This window comes from Pelophylax lessonae (assembly GCF_965119305.1).
Source record: "Pelophylax lessonae genome assembly, chromosome: 4".
Lineage (NCBI taxonomy): Eukaryota > Metazoa > Chordata > Amphibia > Anura > Ranidae > Pelophylax > Pelophylax lessonae.
This window is the reverse complement of record NC_138771.1, coordinates 135362477-135386116: the sequence shown is the minus strand read 5'-3', so window position 1 is coordinate 135386116 and position 23640 is coordinate 135362477. Positions and strand designations below refer to the sequence as shown.

General features: G+C 42.6%; 1 protein-coding gene across 5 annotated transcripts in view; it reads left to right on the top strand.

Moving 5' to 3' along the window:
* Positions 1 to 23640, top strand: part of VPS13C (vacuolar protein sorting 13 homolog C) — a 555353-nt gene that overhangs the window by 131333 nt on the left and 400380 nt on the right. For all 5 annotated transcript variants that reach the window (XM_082257056.1, XM_082257055.1, XM_082257057.1 and 2 more), the window contains 3 exons: positions 4566 to 4672; positions 7831 to 8002; positions 17071 to 17133. In XM_082257056.1, the coding sequence (XP_082113182.1) occupies positions 4566 to 4672; positions 7831 to 8002; positions 17071 to 17133 (342 nt within the window). The remainder of the gene's footprint in view (positions 1 to 4565; positions 4673 to 7830; positions 8003 to 17070; positions 17134 to 23640) is intronic.

Genomic DNA, 23640 nt, shown 5'->3' with positions numbered 1-23640 from the left:
TATTGTTTTGGCCTTTGTTTTTGTCAAAGATATATTTATATGTCAAATTCCTTGCAAATAAATGAAGGTCTTTGACCACTTCAAATTTATTTATTTGTTGATCTGGACAGAAACTTAGGCCTAGTTGTAGAACTTCTTTTTCGGTTTGTGAGAGTGATCGGGAGGAAAGATTGATAATATCAAGAGGATTCTTTTTCTCCCCTTGATTGTATGTTGGTTGTTGAGTGGAATTTGATAGTCCATCCTTGATCCCTGCATGCAAGAGTGCTGCAGGGGCCAAAACAGGGGTATCACTGTGTGTGTGTCCTATTCCAGATTTATTGCTTGTCCTCTTATTACAAAGGTGTCTATGGGTCCTTTTCTTTCGTCTACCAGTTGCGTGGGAAGAGGGGTCCCTAAAGGGAATCCCTGGATTGTTTCATCATTAGTATTAGATTAGTATTAAATTTATTGTATTAGAAGCAGTTAAGAAGAATCCCAGAGGGGGTAACTATGATAATGCAATTCTCAAGGCAGAAGTAAAGTGGATCTATAAATTACAGGCCACTAGGCCACCAGGTTTAAATACGGCCTTATCATTTAAACCCTTTTTGGAATGAACCTAGGACTGCATTATTGCCCACTACATATATGTAACCATAAGACTAATAAAAACACTCCCCACCCTCTGTTCTTCCTGAAACTCCTTATGTGATTATGCTTTGTATTGTCTATATTGTCCATGTACCTATTGATTCAGCATTTAGACAAACCGTAATACTGTATTAACATCACAGGAATCCATTGTGATGCCAGAACTTAGGATAGGATACTATTGTATACCTTCCATGTCAATAATCATATGTTTCTTATGACTAATTAATCACAGCACATGTTGGTCATGTGCTGTGAAGTATTTATATATATTCCCTTATGATATTTATATTTTTCTCTTTTTTTTTTTGTTTCCCTCTTATTTTTGTAGCTTTATGAGATCGGAGTCCGTGTATCAATATAGGATCAGATCGCGACTAAATCCAATGTGCCGGCTCTTTTCCTGCTTATCTCTTTTTTGACAGGGGCTCGGGCGCCAAGCCGGGGGTGGGATTGTTGAGATTTACACTACTCTTCTCCTCCCACATTCTTTCCCCGAGTCCGTTCTCTTTTGATAGCGGATGTACAGCGTTCCCACTCATCTGTACCTCTTCGTTGCGGTGCAGCTCTGATTGGGACCGCTAGATGGCGCCCGCACCGGAAGTGACCAGTCGGAGGTCATGAGGTACCTCATCACTTCCGGTGGGACCGCGCTTATAACGCCGAGCGGAACTTGGCACAGACAGGCCACGACTAGTGGCGCGGCTGTCTGTTACCATCAACCGGAGCATATGAGGTAAGTTTCGCTACAACGATCTCCCATTTGTACGGCAATAATGGCATTTATCTTTCACAGTTTCTGCTGGTTACATGTGTTTCCACCTTCTCCTCTAAATACTCACTCTTTGGGTAGATTCTCATCGGACACCTCCTCTAGTTCACTCCCAGTAACTTTGCACATTTTTAACCGTTGGTTACCATTGGTCTGCACCTGGTCTATAACTATATGTTACATCTAGATCCCTCACATGGTGTCTATGCACCCCTGGCTTCATTAACCCCTCTTATTTCTTTGCCTTATCACTCTATGTAGCTCTCTGTTTTCTTTCACAACCTAAGCATGATTTTTTCACTGCTATTGCCCTACTATTGGAGAACGTGGGTAATGTACCTATATACACTTGATTTCAGTATTATGTGGAATTTTTAGTAACTAGCTTTTTCCTTTATGGAATGCTGGTTCTTTCAGATTTATTCCCGTTCGACCGAGCTCGGTCCGGTTCCTGTTAAAGTAGCGGGATCAGGTCTGGCTGGACTTTGTAGTTCAGGGTTATTACCCGCTATTGGATGGATCGTTATGATCCCTGATACACGGACGCTGATATGGCTGCTTTGCTCTAGATACAACTTGTGGTGAGCCCTATTATATTGCAATTTCTATATTTGATTGTAATTAACTTGGTATATTTTTGTAAACTGACTGTATGTTATTCATACTTAGAACCAGTAGAGGTCACCATTCCTGTATTGTCCCAGAAGAAGCCTCTCGGCGAAACATGTTGGACACGAGTGACCCCTAGCACCTTTCAATGGTTCTATATACATTTAAGTATCTTTGCGATATCAAGATGTATCACTGTATGTGACTGTTTTTATGAATTTGTAATAAAAATCATTATTTTATCTTGTTTTTGAATTATTTATCTTAAACATATACCCTTACAAGCCTCACCCTTAAAATCCCATCATCTTGGTTCACGCCCACCTATAGCGGTCACTCTGGGGCACAAATAGAGTCCGCAGGGATAGTGATACCATTTTATCTTTTTTTCTGTTCTATGTATCAATAGGGATGTGGTGTTGGCTTGCTGGGTACATTGGCCAGTTTAGGCATGGCACCTTCTTTTTCTTGTATATTCCAGCAAAGTCTATTATCACACATGGAAAACTTATATTGCGTGGTGCGAATCTTTAGGATTTCCTCCACGTACCTATTCGGTGTCTCGAATATTGGCCTTTTTGCAACAGGGGGTTGAGCAGAAGCTAGCCTTGAGCACCATCAAGGGTCAAGTTTCAGCATTAGCAATCTTCTTTCAGAAGCCTTTAGCTACCAAATCCTTGGTGCGGAATTTCATCCAGGGGGTGCGGCACCTGGCTCCTCCAGTCCGCGCGCCCTTACCGCCTTGGGATCTTAATTTGGTTTTGTCGGTTCTACAGAAACCTCCCTTTGAAAACATCAGGGAGATTCCCTTGCTTACTTTATCCCAGAAGGTGGCCTTCTTGGTGGCTATTACTTCTGCTCGCAGGGTGTCAGAACTGGCTGCATTATCATGCCAGTCCCCATACCTAGTGATTCATAGGGATAAGGTAGTACTTCATCCTAAGCCATCTTTTCTTCCCAAGGTGGTTTCAGATTTTCATCTGAATGAAGATGTTGTACTACCTTCCTTGTGTCCTCAGCCCAAGCATCATCGGGAACATGCGTTGCATTCCTTAGATGTGGTTCGGGCAATCAGGGTATACCTGAAAGCTACGGAATCATTCCGTAAGACGGATTCACTTTTTGTGATCACGGATGGCCCCAGAAAGGGTTTGCCTGCATCTGCCGCGACCATTGCCAAATGGATTAGACAAACGGTGGTACAGGCTTATTCTATTAAGGGTCAGAGTCCTCCGTTCCCTGTTAGGGCGCACTCCACTCGAGCGCTCAGTACTTCCTGGGCCTTTCGCCATCAGGCGTCAGTGGTCCAGGTATGTAAGGCGGCCACCTGGTCGTCAGTACATACCTTTACAAAATTCTATAAAATTGATGTGACGGCATCGGCGGATGCCTCATTTGGCCGCAAGGTTTTGCAGGCCGCAATTTGAGGAGACCGGTGGTCTACCTCGAGGGTTTTTTTCTGTTTGAAAAAAAAAAATAAAAAAATTTGTTTTCTCTTTTTTTGTTGAGTCTCATCATTAAGGATGAGCATTGTAAACTTCTAGTTGGCACCGGTTGGGCCTTCTAGATTGGGATTTGATTTCCATTTTCCCACCCCTCAGTTGTGATACTGCTCTGGGACGTCCCGAAGGTGGTGTATCACCGAGGACTACGTCTGTCAATGAGCGCTAGAGAAAAATGGATTTTTGTAAAATCTTACCGTAAAATCCTTTTCTCTTAGCTCATTGACAGACGTAGTCCCCGCCCCTCTGTTTTTTTGAGTTGGGTTAAAATCTCTAAAGACTGCTTTTTCACATAACTGATTTGCTGAGGCAGAGAGGGAGAGGATATACCCTCTGGGACTGCCCCTGGGGTGTGGCCAGAGCTTTTTAATTTCCTGTCTAGTCCTGCTCCTGTGGAGGCAACATAACCCGAAGGTGGTGTATCACCGAGGACTACGTCTGTCAATGAGCTAAGAGAAAAGGATTTTACGGTAAGATTTTACAAAAATCCATTTTTTTTAGATGGGGCTCCTGTGTCCTTGTTGAGGGCTGTTATGTTTAGCCTTGGGTTATTTTCCCCACCCCTCATTTTCCTTTTGACACTGCTTTTGGACGTTGCAGTAGTTATGATTTATGGAGCTCTGTGTCTGTCGAAGGAAAGAGAAAAGGGGATTTCTGTACTTACCGTAACATCTATTTCTCTGAGTTCGACGGACACAGCACCCACCCCTCTATGGAGTTCTGATACTTCTAAAAATGCTTGTTACTAAACTGATTACCTAGAGCAGAGAGGGTGTTTATGTACCAGCTGAGGAAAGCCCATGGGTTTAGCCAGGTGTCTGTTGTTCTGCCTAGTCCTACTCCTGGAGGAGGCAATATAACCTTCTAGTTATGATTTATGGAGCGCTGTGTCTGTCGAACGAAAGAGAAAAAAGATTTTACGGTAATTACCAAAATCACGTTATTGCTCTAAAGTGCTCCCTCTTTATTTAAGCACTAAATATTCCTTGTTTATGATCATTATTTTATATGTATTTTGCCTATTTATGGCCACAAACCTTTTTTTGCAGTACCTCAGTATGATTGACTTGTTGGAGTCTGTGGATTATATGGTGAGGAATGTTCCATACCGGAAATACAGACCAGCGGTAACGCTAAAAGAAGACTGCCGAAAATGGTACATAGGCACTTGTTTTTGTTCTTTCCTATATTATACCAGTCCTAACAACATACAATTGGTCTTCCTCTACTTGTTGGATTACACAAGTACTGTAAAATATAAAAAAATGAAATGATTGCAGTATATGAAGGAGGTTTTTCATTTCTGTAACATGTCAATCTAAATGGAAAAAAGTATGTTAAAAGCTAGAAATGTATAATGGTTGTGATACTGTTACCTGACAATATTTATGCATGTAAACGCAACAATAATAATTGGCATCAAAGAAAAAATTACCTATATAATGTACAGTAGCATTAACAAAGTAGTCTCTTATTTATTTTTATTTTTCCAATAATCTAAAATGGTCCAGCAGGTACCAGCCGAATTTCGATCCTTTTTTTGTGTAGGGTACTGATCGACTTCTGTACAACTACCCTCTCAGATTTGCCCTGCTCAATCAGTGTTGCAGGCTGTAGCCTGCAACTCTGATCATTGTATTTTTGATGGCTGGAAAGTATCCTCGCTTTTAGAATACTATAGCTCAGCAGGGAGCAATCCCCCATCCACACGGAGTGTGTGGACAGAGGAATCAGGTTTTTTTTTTTTTTTTTTTTCCGGAAAAAAAACACAAGATCCATCTATGGGCTTCCTTCGTTTTTTTACTAGTTGATCCTGGTTATTTTTTGGCTTCTTTTAAGACACTACACTGTACAGCAAAAATGAAAGTTAGAGGGTTGAAAAAAAAAAAAAAAAAGTTTCTGTAACTGCTTAAATTATTAGCTGGAGTTAGGCTTCACTTTGTTAATCACAAGTATGTAAAGCCCACCTAAATCTACTAGTCTATTTATCTCTACTGTCCTAGGGGGCCTCTGTTTCTTCTCCATAGATAGATAGAAAAGCCACCTTAAGACATGGAGTGTGCTAATGGCCAAATCACGAGGTGGGAAAAAAGCATAAAACTAACATCTAAGGAGGACAGATGCTGGGGGACAGATGCAGCATTGATCCGATGCTGCATTCACCTAGGTAAGCATAGCTGGGGAAAAAAAAAAAAGAGAAGCCCATACTTCTCTTTTAAAGCGTAGCTAAACCCAAAAACATAAGTTGTAGCTTTAAAAAAGAAGTATGGGCTTCTCTTTTTTTCCCCCCAGTTATACTTACCTAGGTGAATGCAGCATCAGATCAATGCTGCATCTGTCCCCCGGCACCTCTACACTAAGAGCAATCAAACACCTCTGATCGCTTGGTTCTGACAGCTAAGTGAGCAGAGAGCTGCTGACTAACAAAGGCACTCTGCCCTCTCCTCATTCACTGGAGCGCTGGCCTGTGGAGGGGGGCGGAGCGGCCATGTCAGACACTCAGCAGCTCGCTGAGAGGCTGAGTCGGGTGTCAGTCCAAGCATCTGGTGGATCCTGACTCCATCGTTGTGATGACACGATTCCTAGACCGACATCTGTGATGCCAGCAGAGAGAGAATTCAGACCGCTCTCTGCTGAAAATGGGTCACAGGAGTGCAGAACGAACTGCACTCCTGTGATCCATAGGAGATGTACAGCCAAACAAGCTTTGGTTGTACATCTCCTTTTAATAAATTGACTTGACAGCCTCAAAACTTTAAAAACAGCACTGTCCTTCATTCCATAAGGTATGGTCATTCATTGTTTTGAATCAAAGAGACATACAGTAGTCTTCCTATACGAATGAATGGAGATTGGGCACACAAGTGGAGAAAAAAAAAAGCCTGGTTGGAACAAATTTTAAAGGTTGTGTGGTTGTCTGTAAACATTTGAAGGAGTGGGAACAGGCAAGTGTAATACTTGAAGGGGAGCTGTGGGGAAGAGAGACTCCTAAAATGGTCATCATAGGAGAATAATTAAAAGGGAATTTTACACACAGACACATTTTCACCAGAGCCATCTTTCAGGGTGCAAACCTGTGGCGATCAGTGCCATGGCTTGGCCAATCATCAAGCAGTGCTTTTGGGAGTAAAGATTTAAAAAATGGTAACAGGGTGCAGTTACAAGAGTAAACTGTATTTTTGGTACCTTGAAATTATCTCTAGAATGTAGTTTTATTATTTATTCAGTGGTCTTGTTGGGTTGTGATTAAAGTAGAACCATAGGCAAAACTGTTTTTTTTTCTTTTTTTTTTTTTTCCTTCCAATTTCGGATTAAGTAAGAGAGGGTTATGAAACCTGTCCGATATTCTGATAACTTTTTTTAACCATCTGTGTCCCTTTGGGGAGTTTTACCTTCACTTCCTGTCCCATAGCCAAAACAGGAAATGAAAGGAAATCTCTGCAAATTAAGAGAATCCATTAGGGCCCCACAGGTTGGGATATTCTTTTATTTTCACCATCGATGATGATGGTAAACAGGACAAATGCAGAGAGTGAATCTTCCTAACGTTGAGCACACTAGGTGTCCTAATCCCTCTCTCCTCTATCCAAAACTGTAAAAAAATGTTTTGCCTTTAAATCTACTTTAAAGTTGTTGTAAAGGTAGAATGTTTTTTATCTTAATACATTCTATTCTTTCAGATAAAAAGCCTTCTGTGTGTAGCAGTCCCCCTCAGCCCCTCTAATACTTACCTGAGCCCCATCTAGATCCGGCAATGTTGCAGGAGTGTCTCAGGTGCCCGGGACTCCCGACTCCCCCCCTCCTCCCGCCACTCCTTCGTTGGCTGAGACAATTGGCTCCCCTTGCTGCCAATCAAAGTCAGTCAGCCAATGAGGAGAGAAAGGGGGCAGGGCCGGGTCTCAGCTCCATGTCTGAATAGACACAGAGCTGTGGCTCGGCTCGGGTGCCCCCATGGCAAGCTGCTTGCTGTGGGGGTACTCAACAGGAGGGAGGGGCCAGGAACACCGAAGAGGGACCCAAGAAGAAGAGGATCTGGGCTGCAAAACCACTTTACCGAGCATGTATGTATAACATCATTTTTAACTAAAAAAAAAAAAAAAAGAGAGAATTTACAATCTCACTTTAGGTGACGTTTTATGTTACCTGTGATGTGCGTTTGTGTGCATATTTTAATATTTTAAATATTTAACCTTCACATGTGTATATTTGTAAGAGATTTAAAATGTAGGGTCCAGATTCTATTTCACTTTGCTATGCTAAATACTAATTGCATTGAGGCAACCTTCTCCCTAATATACTTGGTTCTCTATGCAGGTGGAACTATGCCATAACCAGCATTCTGGAAGTTAATATTAGACGAAAGGCAAATATGTGGACCTGGAACAACATAGAGCAACACAGGGAAAACCTAAAAGCCTATAAAAGTGTTTACAAGGTCAAGCTGACCCAGACCAAGGTTCCTGAGGAAACTCTAAAGCAACTGCAGGTAACCAGTGTGCATTACTGTGGCCTCAAAAATACAGTTATTTGGCAAGCCTAGTTGAACACATGCTACCAAGATAGCACTGTTATACCTCATAATTTGGAAGATGTCTATTTTGCATGTACATTTTCAGTCCTGATTTAATCTTTTTTCTAGGTTTAATTGTTGAAATTGTAATTTGGGGGTACTTATTTCAGATTATTGCAAAAAGAGAAAACCGTGTATGCAAGCAGTGAGAAAAGCAAATAGAATTCTAGGATATATCACTTGAAACATCAGCAGGAAGGAGGACCAGATTCCCCCATATACTGTAGATCTTTAATTAGGCTTTGTTTAGAATACCGTGTCCATTTCTGGAGTCCAGAGACGGGCATCAATCATTATGAAAGGTCTGGGGGTTAAAACCTATCAGGAGAAACTTCAGGAACTTAATACAAATACGTAAATAGTATTTCTCTTTCGTTCATCGACGGACACAGCCCTCCATAAATCAAAACTAGTGGTTTTTATTGCCTCCTCCAGTAGGACTAGGCAGTCCCCCCAGCCCAGCCAGTGAGCGCGTGCAGACTGCAGTTACGAGCTCGGTCGGCCGTGACAATAGCCTCACGGACAGAGGCTTGCGCGCAAGTTAAACGTCTCGCAGGGTCGCATACGACCGGTCTTGGGTATGAGTTGCAACGGTCTATTGGCCGACAGCTCCCCTACTTCGGTGGTGAGAAGTTCTGTCTGGAGCTTTACCCACACCATGAAAGGGTAAGTACAACCCCCCCTCCCCTTTTTCTTTGGGGGGGGGGGACACGGGGCAGGGACAGTCGGGTCTGCCTGCAGGTTTCCTCCTCCCATCTTTAAATCCCTCATTGAGCTGGGCTTTCCCCACTCTTTTTCCCCCCTGTCTGGACTTGGAGTCTGGTGGGGGTCCCCCTCGCTATCCTCACTCTGTAAGGGTCCTGGGATATTGTGTGTCCCGCCCTGTTAGTCTGAAAGGGTTCCAGTGTAGGAGACCCATAGGTGCATGCCCTGCTGTTTGCAGTGTGGGTATAGTGCAGGGGGGTCCCAGTGCAGAGACCAATGCAGAATGAGCAGCAATGTCTCCCCTAAATGTGTGTCCTCCCTTTGGGGGGGTCCCCTTGCAGAAGGTGCAACATTGCAGAGGGTGCAGGAAAGATCCTGGCAGCATGCTTCAGTGTTTGTAGCTGATGGTGACCATTTTCCCTTAGTCTGGCTGGTCACCGGTTGGCAGCCATGTTTGTGTAGTCGTATGATGTCACAGGGGCCATTTACCCTTAGTCTGGGAGATGCTGGAGACAACTGAAACCTCCTGTGTCCGGGGTGGAAGTGTGGGCAAAGGCCCATGAGGAAGCATCCTACCCCTACTCAGGCTGTCTCATCTGATGCCGCCGTGGACGTGGCCCGTCCAGGGGGATTTATTATCACACCCCCTGATCCATCTGATATTGATCATAATTCCTCCATGGTCTCAGCAGCAAATAAAAAAGGCTGGTAGACGCTCTCATCACTGCAGTGCATGAGACATTATAAATGTCTGATGTAGCCACGGGCATTGCTGTGTCGTTTGGTACGCCCAAGTCACATCGTACTCCAAAGGTGTTTCCTTATGTTTCTGATTTTGACAGGTTTACCTGTAAGGAATTGGGAACATCCAAAATTAACCTTTGTGGTCCCCAAACGATTTGCTGTACGTTACCCTTTTGAGGAGTCACTTTTAAAAAAAGTGGGCTAGTCCACCAGTAGTGGACCCTCCTGTTTTCAGGTTGAATAAAGCAACCATGATCCCAGTAGAGGAATCCCCATCCTTGAAGGACCCGGCTGACATAAAAGCAAGGGTGTGGCACGCAGCATATTTACTATGGCTGGTTCGGCATACAGTAGCTGCCAGTCTTTGCTTCAGTCTGGTGTCTCAGACCCTAACTGAATGGGCCAGCTTTTGAGCCAGGGACTGGGGGGAGGGGGGGGGGTGAGTAGGTCTCTGCTGTTTATTTTGATCTAGCGGACCAGTTGGTCCATGGGCTGTAGTTTATTTATGATGCAGCTTTGGATACAGCTTCTGTGCTGTACAAACGTTGTTTCAGCGGTGGTGATTAGGCGTGTGCTGTGGCTTAAGAATTGGTAAACAGACCAAGCCTCTAAGAAAGCTCTCATTGATCTGCCCTTTTAAGGCGAATGCTTGTTTGAGGCTACCCTGGATGACGTAATTTAAGGTATCACGGGGGGGGGGGGGGGAGTACATTCCTGCAACAGTCAAGAAAAGGGAAGGAGCCTTGTCGCAGATGGGGGGCCCTCCTTCTCAGCCCATAGAAAATGATTTTGTGCTTCTGCGACATGGAACAAGGGAAATAGATCTTTTAAATCTTCCCCGGGGGGTTCCAAGCAACCTTGGTTGGTTAAGCCTAGAGCTAGCTTCGCTGGACCAGCAAACAAGACTCCTTCAGCGTTAAGGTCTGCCCTCACCCATTATTAGGGTGGGGGGACATCTTCGCTGGTTTCCGGCCCTGTGGACTTCTTTGGTGAGCGTCAAGGAGATCCGCTAAATGTTTCTTTCGGGGGTACCCAGAAAGAGGGACAAAACTTGTCCCTTTTAGGTCCGGAGTCTCCTTGTGCGGATTTAATTCCTGCAAAGGTTCAGGTCAGGGGACTTCAAACTATGGCCCTCCAGTTGTTAAAGAACTACAATTCCCATCATGCCTAGTCATGTCTGTGAATATCAGTTTTACAATGCCCGATGGGATGTGTAGTTCTGCAACAGCTGGAGGGCCGTAGTTTGAGGATTCCTGGCTCAGGTGATGTCTGAACTACCTAACGTCCCCCCTATCCCTGTCTAGGGGGTCCTTCCTCTGGACAAATTTCAAGTACCACAGGCCGTGGTTCACCGGCTGCTTTCACATAGACAGTTCTCTCTCCCGATTTGCTTACAGGTTTTGAGTCTGCTGGTATCCACCTTCAGACAGTTCGGTTTGCACAGCCCTACATGCAGCTCCTTTAGCAGGTTTGGCTGCACAAAAGGATACCGAAGTTCGTGACAGGGTCACGGGGTCCTCTGACAGATGCTGCAGGCATCCGAGGGCTACAGTAAGGCCAGTATCATCCTCGGCTAAGGCTTCTTCCGCAGTTCCTGCGAGGAATCAAGAGCGAGGATCTTCCAATCATCCTGGTGGCTGTAAATGTCCCTTGGGTGCTTCCTCTCAGAGAAGACTAGTTATCTCAAGGGCTGAGCCGCCATCCTGCTTCACAGTCACTGGTTTTAATGGCTTAGCTATTGAAATAATAAGTGTGACTAATACACACTTCCCATAGCGCTTGCTATATGAAAAAATAGGTGCCCTAGTGATTAAAATAAACCTCAAATTTGCACCATATATGTACGGAATTATAAATTCACTGCAATTAACATTTCGATAAAGCGCATGATGCATGTAAACAAACCATAACATTAAAGTGCAGATCAATATTACATAAACTCCATTGACTAAAACCATAAACATGTATTATAAAGTGCTGCATAGTGTCCGTGTAGTTATATTAAACGGTGGTATCCCAGCTATAACGTCCGAAGCCGGACTGCTTGGAACACACGCGGTGACCTCATCGGCCGTAAGTTGGAACGCAAACCAGAAGTGGCTGCGTGCTTGGCTCTTTCGGACCGGCTTCGGACGCTATAACGGGGATACCACCGCAAAATTAACTGTATTTTGTACACTGCTTACTTTTTTGGAATCATTTTTTGCCATAGCCCATGATGGGTCAATAAACCATTTTAAATGGAATTCACTATGAGGAGCCTGGTTTCTTTTTGTATTATCACTAAAGTTATGTAAGACCATACACAACCCGTATTAAGTAAGGAACCAGTTGGGTTGCCACTTGAGGGATATCATTTATTTGGCTATAGTGAGCCATTCAAGCCTGTCTTGATCTCGTTGCTATAAGGCAAGCAAGATCAACTTCATCTGGTGAGTTAGGAATTTCATCTCTCACTTTTACTTTTGGGGTGATTTTCTATCTGATCTCCATTTACCCATTAGGAAGAACATTGGTGGATGACCTACTTGTTTCCTACTTTTGAGCACAAGAAGCACTTTGTATATGTTTAAGCACTTTAATATAACTACACAGACACTATCCAACACTTTATAATATATGTTTATGGTTTTAGTCCATGGAGTTTTATGTAATACTGATCTGCACCTTATTGTTATGGATTGTTTAAATGCATCATGCACTTTTTCTAATTGTCAGTTGCAGAGGATTTATAATTCAGTACATGTATGGTGCACATTTTATATTTATTTTAATCACTAGTACACCTATTTTTTCATATAGCAAACGCTATGGGAAGCGTGTATTAGTCATACTTACTATTTCACACACCTAGCATATGTCCAAAGCAGCTGCTCATTACCACTACTTTACTTATTCTTTTTTTAATTATTCATTGGCGCAAGTGAAATACACTTTTTTTTTAGCTTTTGAAAGCCAGGTACTGAGGGATAGAGGTTTGTCTGGATCAGTGATCCGTACTATGGTGAAGGCGGGGAAGTCGTCTTCCAGCAAGATATAGCATCCTACGTGAAAAGCGTACATTTCTTGGTGTGAGTCGATTGGCGCTCATCCTCGATCCTTTTCTGTGGCTTGGATCTTAACCTTTCTTCAACGTTGATCAGAAGTTGGCCTTGAATACCATCAATGGCCAGGCGTCTGCCTTGGCAATCTTATTTCAACGACCCCTAGTTACACACTCTTAAGTTTGTACCTTCATTAAGGGGATTCGATATGTTGCTCCACTTGTACGGTTACTTTTGTCCCCATGGGATTTAAATTTTAGCACTTTCGGTTCTCCAGAAACATCCATTTGAGAATATTCGGGAGATTCCCTTGCCTACATTATCCCAGAAGGGGACATTCTTGGTCGCTATTACCTCAGCCTGCAGGGTATTAGAATTGGTGGCATTATCCTGTCGCAGTCCCTATTTGGTGGTCCATAAGGATAAAGTGGTTATTCGTTCCTGTTCGTCAATCCTGCCCAAAGTTGTCTGACTTCCATAGGAACAAGGAGATTGTGTTGCCTTCCTTGTGTACCAAGCCAGCTAATCCCAAGGAATATGCTTTGCAAACCTTGGATGTAGTTCATGCAATTCGGGTATATCTGGCAGCTACTGAGTCTTTTCGGAGGTCATACTCTCTTTTTGTGGTTATGGACAGACCAAGAAAAGGGCTGGCTGCTTCATCGGCTATCATCTACAGATGGATCAGACACACGATGACTGAGGCTTATTCCATTAAAGATCAGGTTCGACCTTTCCCTATCACGGCGCATTCTACTCGGGCGCTGACTGCTTCTTGGGCCTTCCATCATCATGCTTTATTATTGCAAGTTTAAGGCAGCCACTTGGTTGTCCATGCATACCTTCACGAAATTCTATAAGGTAGATACTGTGGCATCTGCGGATGCTTCTTTTGGTCGCTAAGTTTTGCAGGGGCTGTTTCCTCTCAAGGGGTGTTTTTTTCTTTAAACCTTTATTTTTCAAATGGGGCTCCTGTGTCCTGGTTAAGGGCTCTTATGTTCAGCCTTGGGTTGTTTTCCCCACACCTCATTTTCCTTTTGGCACTGCTTTTGGACGTCCCACTATTTATGATTTATGGAGCGCTGTGTCCGTCCATGAACGAAAGAGAAAATTTGATTTTTGTACTTACCATAAAATCCATTTCTCTGAGTCCATCGACGGACACAGCACCCACCCCTCTATGGAGTTCTGATACTTCTATAATTGCTTGCTACAAAATGGATTACCTAGAGCAGAGAGGGGGTTATATACCAGCTGAGGACGGCCCATGGGAGTAGCCAGGTGTTTTTGTTCTGCCTAGTCCTGCTCCTGGAGGATGCAATATAACCCATTAGTTATGTGTCCATCGATGAAATCAGAGAAATTGATTTTACGGTAGATAGAAAAATCCCATTATTTTGAACCAACAGGGCAGTTGCCTGATACAGTAGGGCTGTACTGCCTTATCGCAACCCTGGGGACAGAAGACCGGTACATCTAGAAAGCCGAATCCCAGCGCCCTGGGCTGGCCGCGTGTGTGTGTGTGTGTGTATATGTATATATTTATATTTATATTTATATATATATATATATATATATATATATATATATACACACACACACACACAGTATATCACAAAAGTGAGTACACTCCTCACATTTTTGTAAATATCTTATTATATTTTTTTCATGTGACAACACTGAAGAAATTACACTTTGCTACAATGTAGAGTAGTGAGTGTACAACTTGTAGAACAGTGTAAATTCGCTGTCCCCTCAAAATAACTCCACACAAAGCAATATTATCTAAACCACTGGCAGCAAAAGGGAGTACACGCTTAAATGAAAATGTCCAAATTGGGCCCAATTAACCTTTTTCCCTCCCCGGTGTCATGTGACTCGTTAGTGTTACAAGGTCTCAGGTGTGAATGGGGAGCAGGTTTGTTAAATTTGGTGTTATCTCTCTCACTCTCTCATACTGGTCATTGGAAGTTCAACATGGCACCTCATGGCAAAGAACTCTCTAAGAATCTGAACTCTCTGAGAATCTGAAAAAAAAAAAAATCTGTTGCTCTACATAAAGATGGCCTAGGCTATAGGAAGATTGCCAAGACCCTGAAACTGAGCTGCAGCATGGTGGCCAAGACCATGCAGCGATTTAACAGGACAGGTTCCACTCAGAACAGGCCTCACCATGGTTTACCAAAGCAGTTGAGTGCACTTGCTCAGCGTCCTATCCAGAGGATGTCTTTGGGAAATAGACACGTGAGTGCTGCCAGCATTGCTGCAGAGGTTGAAGGGGTGGGGGGGTCAGCCTGTGAGTGGTCAGACCATACGCCGCACACTGCATCACATTGGTCTCCATGGCTGTCTTCCCTGATGGAAGCCTCTTCTAAGGATAAAGCACAAGAAAGCCTGCAAACAGTTTGCTGAAGACAAATGGTGTCAAGCATGAGTGGCGTCAACCTGCTGAGGAGTATAAAGACAAGTGTGTCTTGCCTACAGTCAAGCATGGTGGTGGGAGTGTCATGGTCTGGGGCTGCATGAGTGCTGCCGGCACTAGGGAGCTACGGTTCATTGAGGGAACCATGAATGCCAACATGTACTGTGGCGTGCTGAAGCAGAGCATGATCCCCTCCCTTCGGATACTGGAGTGCAGCACAGTATATTCCAACACAATGACCCCAAACACATCTCCAAGATGATCACTGCCTTGGTAAAGAAGCGGAGGGTAAAGGTGATGGACTGGCCAAGCATGTCACCAGACCTAAACCCTATTGAGCATCTGTGGGGCATCCTCAAACGGAAGGTGGAGGAGTGCAAGGTCTCTTAACATCCGCCAGCTCCGTGATGTCTTCATGGAGGAGTGGAAAAGGACTCCAGTGGCAAACTGGGAAGCTCTGGTGAACTCCATTCCACAGAGAGTTAAGGCAGAGCTGGAAAATATTGATACTTGGGCCCAATTTGGAAATTTTGACATAGGGGTGTACTCACTTTTTTGCCAGCGGTTTAGTATAATTTCTTCAGTGTTGTAACATGAAAAGATATAATGAAATATTTGCAAAAATGTAATGGGTGTACTCACTTTTGTGAGATACAGTGTGTATGTGTATATATAGGTCTGGAGACATGCTTGGCCAGTCTATCACCTTTACCCTCAGTTCCTTTGGAGTTGTGTTTGGGGTCGTTATTATGTTGAAATACTGCCCTGCGGCCAGTGTTCGAAGGGAGGGGATCATGGTCTGCTTCAGTATGTCACAGTACACGTTGGCATTCATGGTTCCCCCAATGAACTGTAGCTCCCCAGTGCTGGCAGCACTCATGCAGCCCCAGACCTTGACACTCCCACCACCATGCTTGACTGTAGGCAAGACACACTTGTCTTTGATATCCTCACCTGGTTGCTGCCACACATGCTTGACACCATCTGAACCAAATAAGTTTATCTTGGTCTCATCAAAACACAGGGCATGGTTCCAGTAATCCATGTCGTTAGTCTGCTTGTCTTCAGCAAACTGTTTGCGGGCTTTCTTGTTCATCATCTTTAGAAAAGGCTTCCTTCTGGGACGACATCCATGCAGACCAATTTGATGCAGTGTGCGGCATTTGGTCTGAGCACTCACAGGGTGACCCCCCACCCTTTCAAACTCTGCAGCAATGCTGGCAGCACTCGTACGTCTATTTCCCAAAGTCAACCTCTGGATATGACGCTGAGCCAGTGCACTCATCTGCTTTGGTCGACCATGTCGAGGCCTGTTCTGAGTGGAATCTGTCCTGTTAAACCGCTGTATGGTCTTGGCCACCGTGCTTCAGCTCCGTTTCAGGGTCTTGGCAATCTTCTTGTAGCCTAGGCCATCTTAATGTAGAGCAACAATTCTTTTTTTCAGATCCTCAGAGAGTTCTTTGCATGAGGTGCCATGTTGAACTTCCAGTGTCCAGTCTGAGAGTGTAAGAGTGATAACACCAAGATTAACACACCTGCTCCCCATTCACACCTGAGACCTTGTTACACTAACTATTCACATGACACCTGGGTGGGAAAAAAGGCTATTTGGGCCAAATTTGGACATTTTCACTTAGGGGTGTACTCACTTTTGTTGCCAGTGGTTTAGACATTAATGGCGGTGTGTTGAGTTATTTTGAGGGGACAGCAAATTTACACTGTTATACAAACTGTACACTCCTTTACGTTGTAGCAAAGTGTCACTTCTTCAGTGTTGTCACATGAAAACATATAATAAAATATTTACAAAAATGTGAGGGGTGTACTCTTGTGAGATACTGTGTATGTGTGTGTGTATATATATATATATATATATATATATATATATATATATATATATATATATATATATATATATATATAAAATATACATACATACACAGACGCACACACGGCCAGCCCAGGGCACTGGGATTCGGCTTTTTAATACACCTGTATGTGTTTGTGAAGGATTGTGAACACAGATCTTAACATTGTGCTATATAACCCTTTTTTTTTTAACCTTGCAGGCTTTGGAAAACAAACTTGATGTGTTTAATATAATCCTATGCAGGCAGCAAGCTCAAGCAGAGGTAAAAATTATATTTTTGCTATATTTTGTGCTGATAAAATGTGTGCGTCATATATAAAGTGAGACTGTTGTATTTTTACCAGTACAGCCAAGTCCTTGTTTTTGAATATTTTGGCAAATTACTTTACAATTTGACATTCCCACATTATACATTTATAAGATACTTCTGCATTACAGCCTTTAAAGAATGTGTAAATATGAAATTAAAACCCGCGCTTATGGTATAGAGTGAGAAAATATCTAAATTGTAAATAGGTGAATGTAGAATATATGCATCTGCTGTGTCTCCAAGTAAATCTTAGATAAAAATAGAAGGTCAAATTTAAAACAGCGCTAGCAAATCTGATATAACAGTAAATTATTGTGAACAATCACATTTTTAAATAGTAAAATTATAAAAAATGAATATAAATTTAATATATAAGTCCATTAGAGGTGAATGAAATCCAAAAAAGTGCTCGAGTGCAGATAGTCTATTCAAAAGGTGCTCAAGGTGACTGGCAAACCCTCTTGCTTCCCTACTCACCACAATGATAGATTAAAGCGATTAAGATCTATCATTGTGGTGAGTAGGGAACCAAGAGGGTTTGCCAGTCACCTTGAGCACCTTTTGAATAGACTATCTGCACTCGAGCACTTTTTTGGATTTCATTCACCTCTAATGGACTTATATATTAAATTTATATTCATTATTTATAATTTTACTATTTCAAAATTTGATTGTTCACAATAATTTACTGTTGTTATATCAGATTTGCTAGCACTGTTTTAAATTTGACCTTCAACCTTTAAAGAAACTTAAAGGACATAAAGCACATTGACTGTGCACCTTCTCTACTGTTTATTGAGAGGATACGGCTTGATAATAATAACCAATGTCCTACAGAAGAAATTGACCCTAGGCATATAAAAGCTGAAGGCCTACCCTTTAAGGCTGCAACTCCTCCCATCCCACACCATGCCAGTTGCACTTGGTGTGCTCTGGAGAAGGGTTGTCTCCTTCCTTTTTGATGGATTTTTCACTTGAATTAGCTGTTTGATGCCGTACATTTAAAATCATGGCAGTCTCTCCATTAAGCCAACAAGCACTAGTTGGATTTCAGTAATTCATGCTGGATATTTTGAATCCTGGATGCTTCTCCAGTATGCAAAACATACTGCATATTTATTCAAATGAATGTATTGGATGTCTATTCACATTAAATAGGTTGTAAAATCACTTCTATTATATTCTTTTAGCCTCTGTTTTAGCTACATACCTTCTTTGCCCAACTCTGCTGTGTGGTCACATGTCCTCCCTCTGCTCTCCTTCTCGATCTAAGTATTGCAGTTGGAGGAGCTGAAATAACCCTCTGGCGTATGCACACTAGCAGATGGAGGACATTAGCCCATCACAGACTACAGAAATGACAGGGAGAGGGGGAAGGAGAGATGCTGAATACACAGCCTGGATGATAGAGGCACGTAATCTGACCACACTATCAGGGATCAGCAACCATTATAAGTGTGGTCAGTACCCAGAGGGGAAGACAGGAACAGGCAGGATCAACCAGGTAACAGAGAAAGGGACAATTGACATGGCAAAAGCACTGTGCTATATCTCATGTCTTAAAGGATGTTTTTTTTTTTTAATGCTACAATCACTTTAAAATAGAAAGATATCACATGTGTAAAATGCCGCTACCGCCAACCCCGGCAGGCATGATGAAGTCAGGACAGGCTCCGCTTCCAATACGTTTCATCCAAAAGGACATTTTCAGGGGGATGGCTGGATGTTCTGACACTTCCCTTATACAGTATACAAAGTATCTGTGCTGGCATTTGAGCAGTGTTTTTCTCATGTTGCCTGTGGCCTTTGAAGTTCCCCACAATTTGCATACTACAGCTGGGACACTATGGTCTTGATGACATAGGTTCTTGTTTCTGCACATGCTTGAGCCAGCCGTTTCCTAGTTAGTCTTCCTTTATTTGGTTTGTATATAGAGGAAAGCATTTTCTGGCAATTTCTTGGACATGATCTGCTATTCTGTCAATTGTACAGCACGTGCACAGCAGCCACTTCCTTTTCGCACTTTGCAAAGATCACATCTATTCTCCTTCGCTACTTTATAGCATTTTCATAAGCTCTTAAAGTCTCTAGACTTCTATTTCCTGCCTCTGTCTACAGTCTCTTCTGCTTTAACTCTTGGTAGCCTGCTCTGAGTCTGTGAGTCCTAAGTGATTAGTATATGCTTTATAAATGTAAATACACCTTTTTTGCGTGCAAGCAACTTATCCATTTCCAAACGGAAGGGCGATCACTGGGTATTTTCTATTTTTGGTCTGTCTGAAAAGGCTCTGCTGCATGCGAGTTCTTGGATTAATGGTAGCTACCTTCAGAGCAGTTCCATTTTCTCAATTCCACTGCAAAACAATACAATGGAAAATCCTCATGGTTTGGGACAAGCCCAGTCATTCTTTGGATAAAATGATCGAGTTACATTCTCAAACCAAGGTGTCCCTGCCATAGTGGCTTCTGTCCCTTGCATGGTTAGAGTTCAAATTTTTCCTTCCTTTACATTGAAAGATTGTCCGTATGGATGCTAGCTTCTGAGTTGGGGACCAGTTTTGGAACATCTTTCTGTTCGAGGTTGTTGGTGTCTGGAAAACTCCAAACTTCCAATCAGCATCCTGAAGGTGAAAGGTATTTGCCTTTCATTGCTTCTGACTGGCCATCTTGTTCTGATTCACTGGAGCAATGCTACATCTATGGCTTGCAGCAGGAGTGAGGCAGCGACTAAAGTCAAATGCATCCTGTCCTGGTCGGAGCTTCATGTTCCCTTGATCAGTGCCCATTTCTGGGGTAGAGATTTGGCAACCCAAAGGAATGCAGCCTTAAAGGAGAGAAATAGAGAGTAAAATAAAAGAGATAGGAGGTAGAGGCAGCGAAGGGGAGGGGGGAGAGGAGGGGGAGGGTATCAGGTTTAGGGGCTCCTACATTAGTCATATAAGAAATAAGACCGAAGATCTGGACTGCAAACCTGAATTGCAAAAAGTCCTATCAAATTATTTGAGACATAATTTCAGAGAAAGCAGGGAAAAGGTGAAGGCGATCCAGCAGGCCCATATCTTATGCGCAGTAGGGGCTAAGTCCCTGTGTTCAAATGTAAGGTCTTCCATGTGGTAGATTTAATCCACCACTTGCAGACATTGTTGGATGGTGGGAATAGTGCTTCCAATGGCGGGGGATAAGTGATTTTGCAGCATGTAGGAGGTGTGGTATGATGTGATGGAGCGCTTCTCTCGGCCTGCTGGTTCGTCTGTACAGTGGAATAGCACAACCCATGGATCATTAGATATAGAGAAGCCTTGGATTGTTTCAATCCAATGTATATATGGTTTGCTTGAGCAATCAATCAAGAGCCGCTGTGCCTTGTTCTCTTATAGCTTTATATATATACTGTATATAACCAAGACTCCCAAGAATATGCTACAGCCACATAAAAAAAATGTAAATCACTAATGAACAAATAACATTATTATAATAATAATAATAAAAAATATAATATAATAATGTTATTTATTCATCAGTGATTTACATTTTTTTTATGTGGCTGTAGCATATTCTTGAGAGTCTTGGTTACTCCTTGTTATATTTGAGTTGCAGTACCACAGTACAATTACTACTTGAAATATAGGAAATACTCACATTGTTGAGCCATCATTTAATTTCTAACAGTGTTCAGAGATGCATTAGTACCCTATGTTGGACACGTCCCCATCTGCAAGAGAAGATGCAGTCTGATAGTTTTACTTGGCTGGTATATGAATGGGGCTGTTCAGCTGTGATGATGATGATGGTACATGGGTAGTTTATTCTGATGTAAATGAAAATATAAAAGGTATGTGCTGTGCTAAAAATATATCAAAATTGTGCATAAGTTATTTTACAGTGAATATTCACCCAAACAGAAATGGAATCTTATATTGCTCATGGTAAAAAAGTTATACACAAATACAAAAAAAAAAAAAACAGCCATAAAAAGTCCTATTACACCATTAGATGATAATTACTGCAAATATTTCAAATAGTTATAGAAGTGGCACACAGTGCCAGTGAAAATTCATCTTTTCATCCATGAGTCAAATCAGTCCTGTGATTCCACACTATCCATCCCCTTCAGATTTATAGGCCTCTATATAGGGTGAAGACTTACCAAGTAAATAGGATTTGAATGACTTGTTTAGAAAGGCCCTAACACATCTTAGTTATTGGTAAATGTAGTAAACAAAGTACATATATTATGCAATCAGACCGTGTTGCCAATTTTTTGTTAACATTGGCTTTCTGGCAAATTTGAAATGACTTAATGTATAATGCTGGCCATACACTAGCCGAAAAATCATTCAATAATCTGTCATTTGGTCTATTCGTTTGTTTTTCGTCCAGTTAATGGGCACAAAAAGAAAATCGGTTTTAACTTTTCAGAGCCGAAAAATTGAAGGAACAGTTTAGAAAATTCTACCGAACGAACGATAAATTGAAAGGTTACTGTATTTCTCGCCCAAACTGTTTGTACTAGTTATATGTGACAAACTGAACGAAAAACGGATTCATTTATGTATATTGAACGATTTATCGTTCAAAATTCGGTCATTACATGATAGCACGATCGTCTGCTCTTACGGCCGATTTTTCTTTTTCGAAAAATAGTTTAAACAATTTTTCAGCTAGTGTATGGCCAGCTTAAGTTAACCTCTCAGAGCATGTTACACATTACACCCATACTTTGGGTATAATGTAACATGCTCCAGACCTGAACTCCCACACCCCTGTGATTCCCCCCCACCTGTGACAGCCCGCGGGGAGTTTTCTCCCCAGCAGCTGTCACAAATTGAAACACACAGCTGTGCCATTCATTTACAGCGATCTGTACCATTGAGATCTGTGCCATGGCGGCTGGCGGTCTAAAGTTCTCAATTAACTGCAAGGACACTGATAAGCGCTCTTGTAGTTCATTCACAAGCCCTGCAGCTTGTAAGCAGTCAGCTGGTAACGGAAGTGTGGCTGGAAAGCTGCAGGGCTTGCCTGCAGGAACCTGACATTGCACCCCTGATCAATTCTTCAGGGGTGCAATGCTTTGCAGATTCCTGAGGGGAAAAAAATAATGCACATTTTTTTTTCCTGCAAACATATGAGCACATATTTCTATAGTGTTTACTTGCCTTGTTCAAAGGACTAAGGCCTCTTTCACACGGTCCGCCTCCGTAGGCGGATCCGTGTTGCTCAGCGGGGATCGATCCGCGATCGCTTGCAGAGCGGAGAGGGAGGTGTCTCAGCCCCCGCTGTCCTCTATGGGGGATCGGATGAGAGCAGACCGCCTGTCCGCTCTCATCCTTTCCGATCCGATCACTGAACGGATGGAAAAATAGGGTTTCCATCCGTCCAGATTTCACGGACAGGATCGGATACGGATGGCAGCGGGTGTCAGCGGAGATGTCTCCGCTGACATCCGCTGCCCCATAGAACTGCATGGAGGATCCGATCAGATCCGCCTAAAAAACTGACAGGCGGATCTGATCGGACCGCCCGTGTGAAAGAGCCCTAAGTGTAATTTTTCTTTGCTGTTTATTTCCTTTGTTATCTGCATGGTATTCTGACAAAATTTTCTGACCCCCCAAGAGAAAAATGGTGACAGGGAAGGGAGCTCCAGCTGATTAACAGCCTCAGCTTTGTTCCTCTGTGTTTTGTGAAGGGAAGTGTGTCCCCTCCCTCCAATCAGCACTCGGAGCTATCCTCACCAAGTTCTTTCAAGGGTTTTTTTCTGATTTAAGAGCTCTTGTACAACGTGTAATTGCAGCTCTCCACCCCCTGATTTGAGAGTCTATGAAAAAATCCTTTTCATCCCTGAGTTTTACAAAGACGTGCAGGACAAATTCCTGCAAATAAACCAGTACAATAATTGCTTTATAGGCACTTTAACAATGTTAAAAAGCTTCAAGAGTAAAATAAAGTATTAAAGTGATACTAAACGCACACTGTTTAATTTACATTGTTCCTTCTCTTCTATATGTGGAGGATGGCACTGTAATTATTTTAATTAAAATATAAAGTGGATATAAAGTCTACACTCCCCTGTTAAAATGTCAAGTTTCTGTGATGTAAAAAAAATGCGACAAAGCCAAATCATTTCAGAACTTTTTCCACCTTTTAATGTGACTTATACACTGTACTACTACTCAATTAAAAAACAATCTGAAATCTTTTTTTAGGGGGCCGGGTGTGTAAAATTATAAAACAAATAATATGGTTGCATACATTTGTACACTTTCTTATAACTGGGGGTGTAGCTGTGTCCGGTATTAAGCGATCACATTCAAACTCATGTTAAATAGGAGTCAGTATGCACCTGCCATCATTTAACCACTTGCCAACCAGCTGCTGCTCTTTTACGCATAACAACATACCTGTACGTTGTTTTGTGTAATAGCAAGTGGGCACGCGCCAGAGGGGGAGCCAATCAGTGGG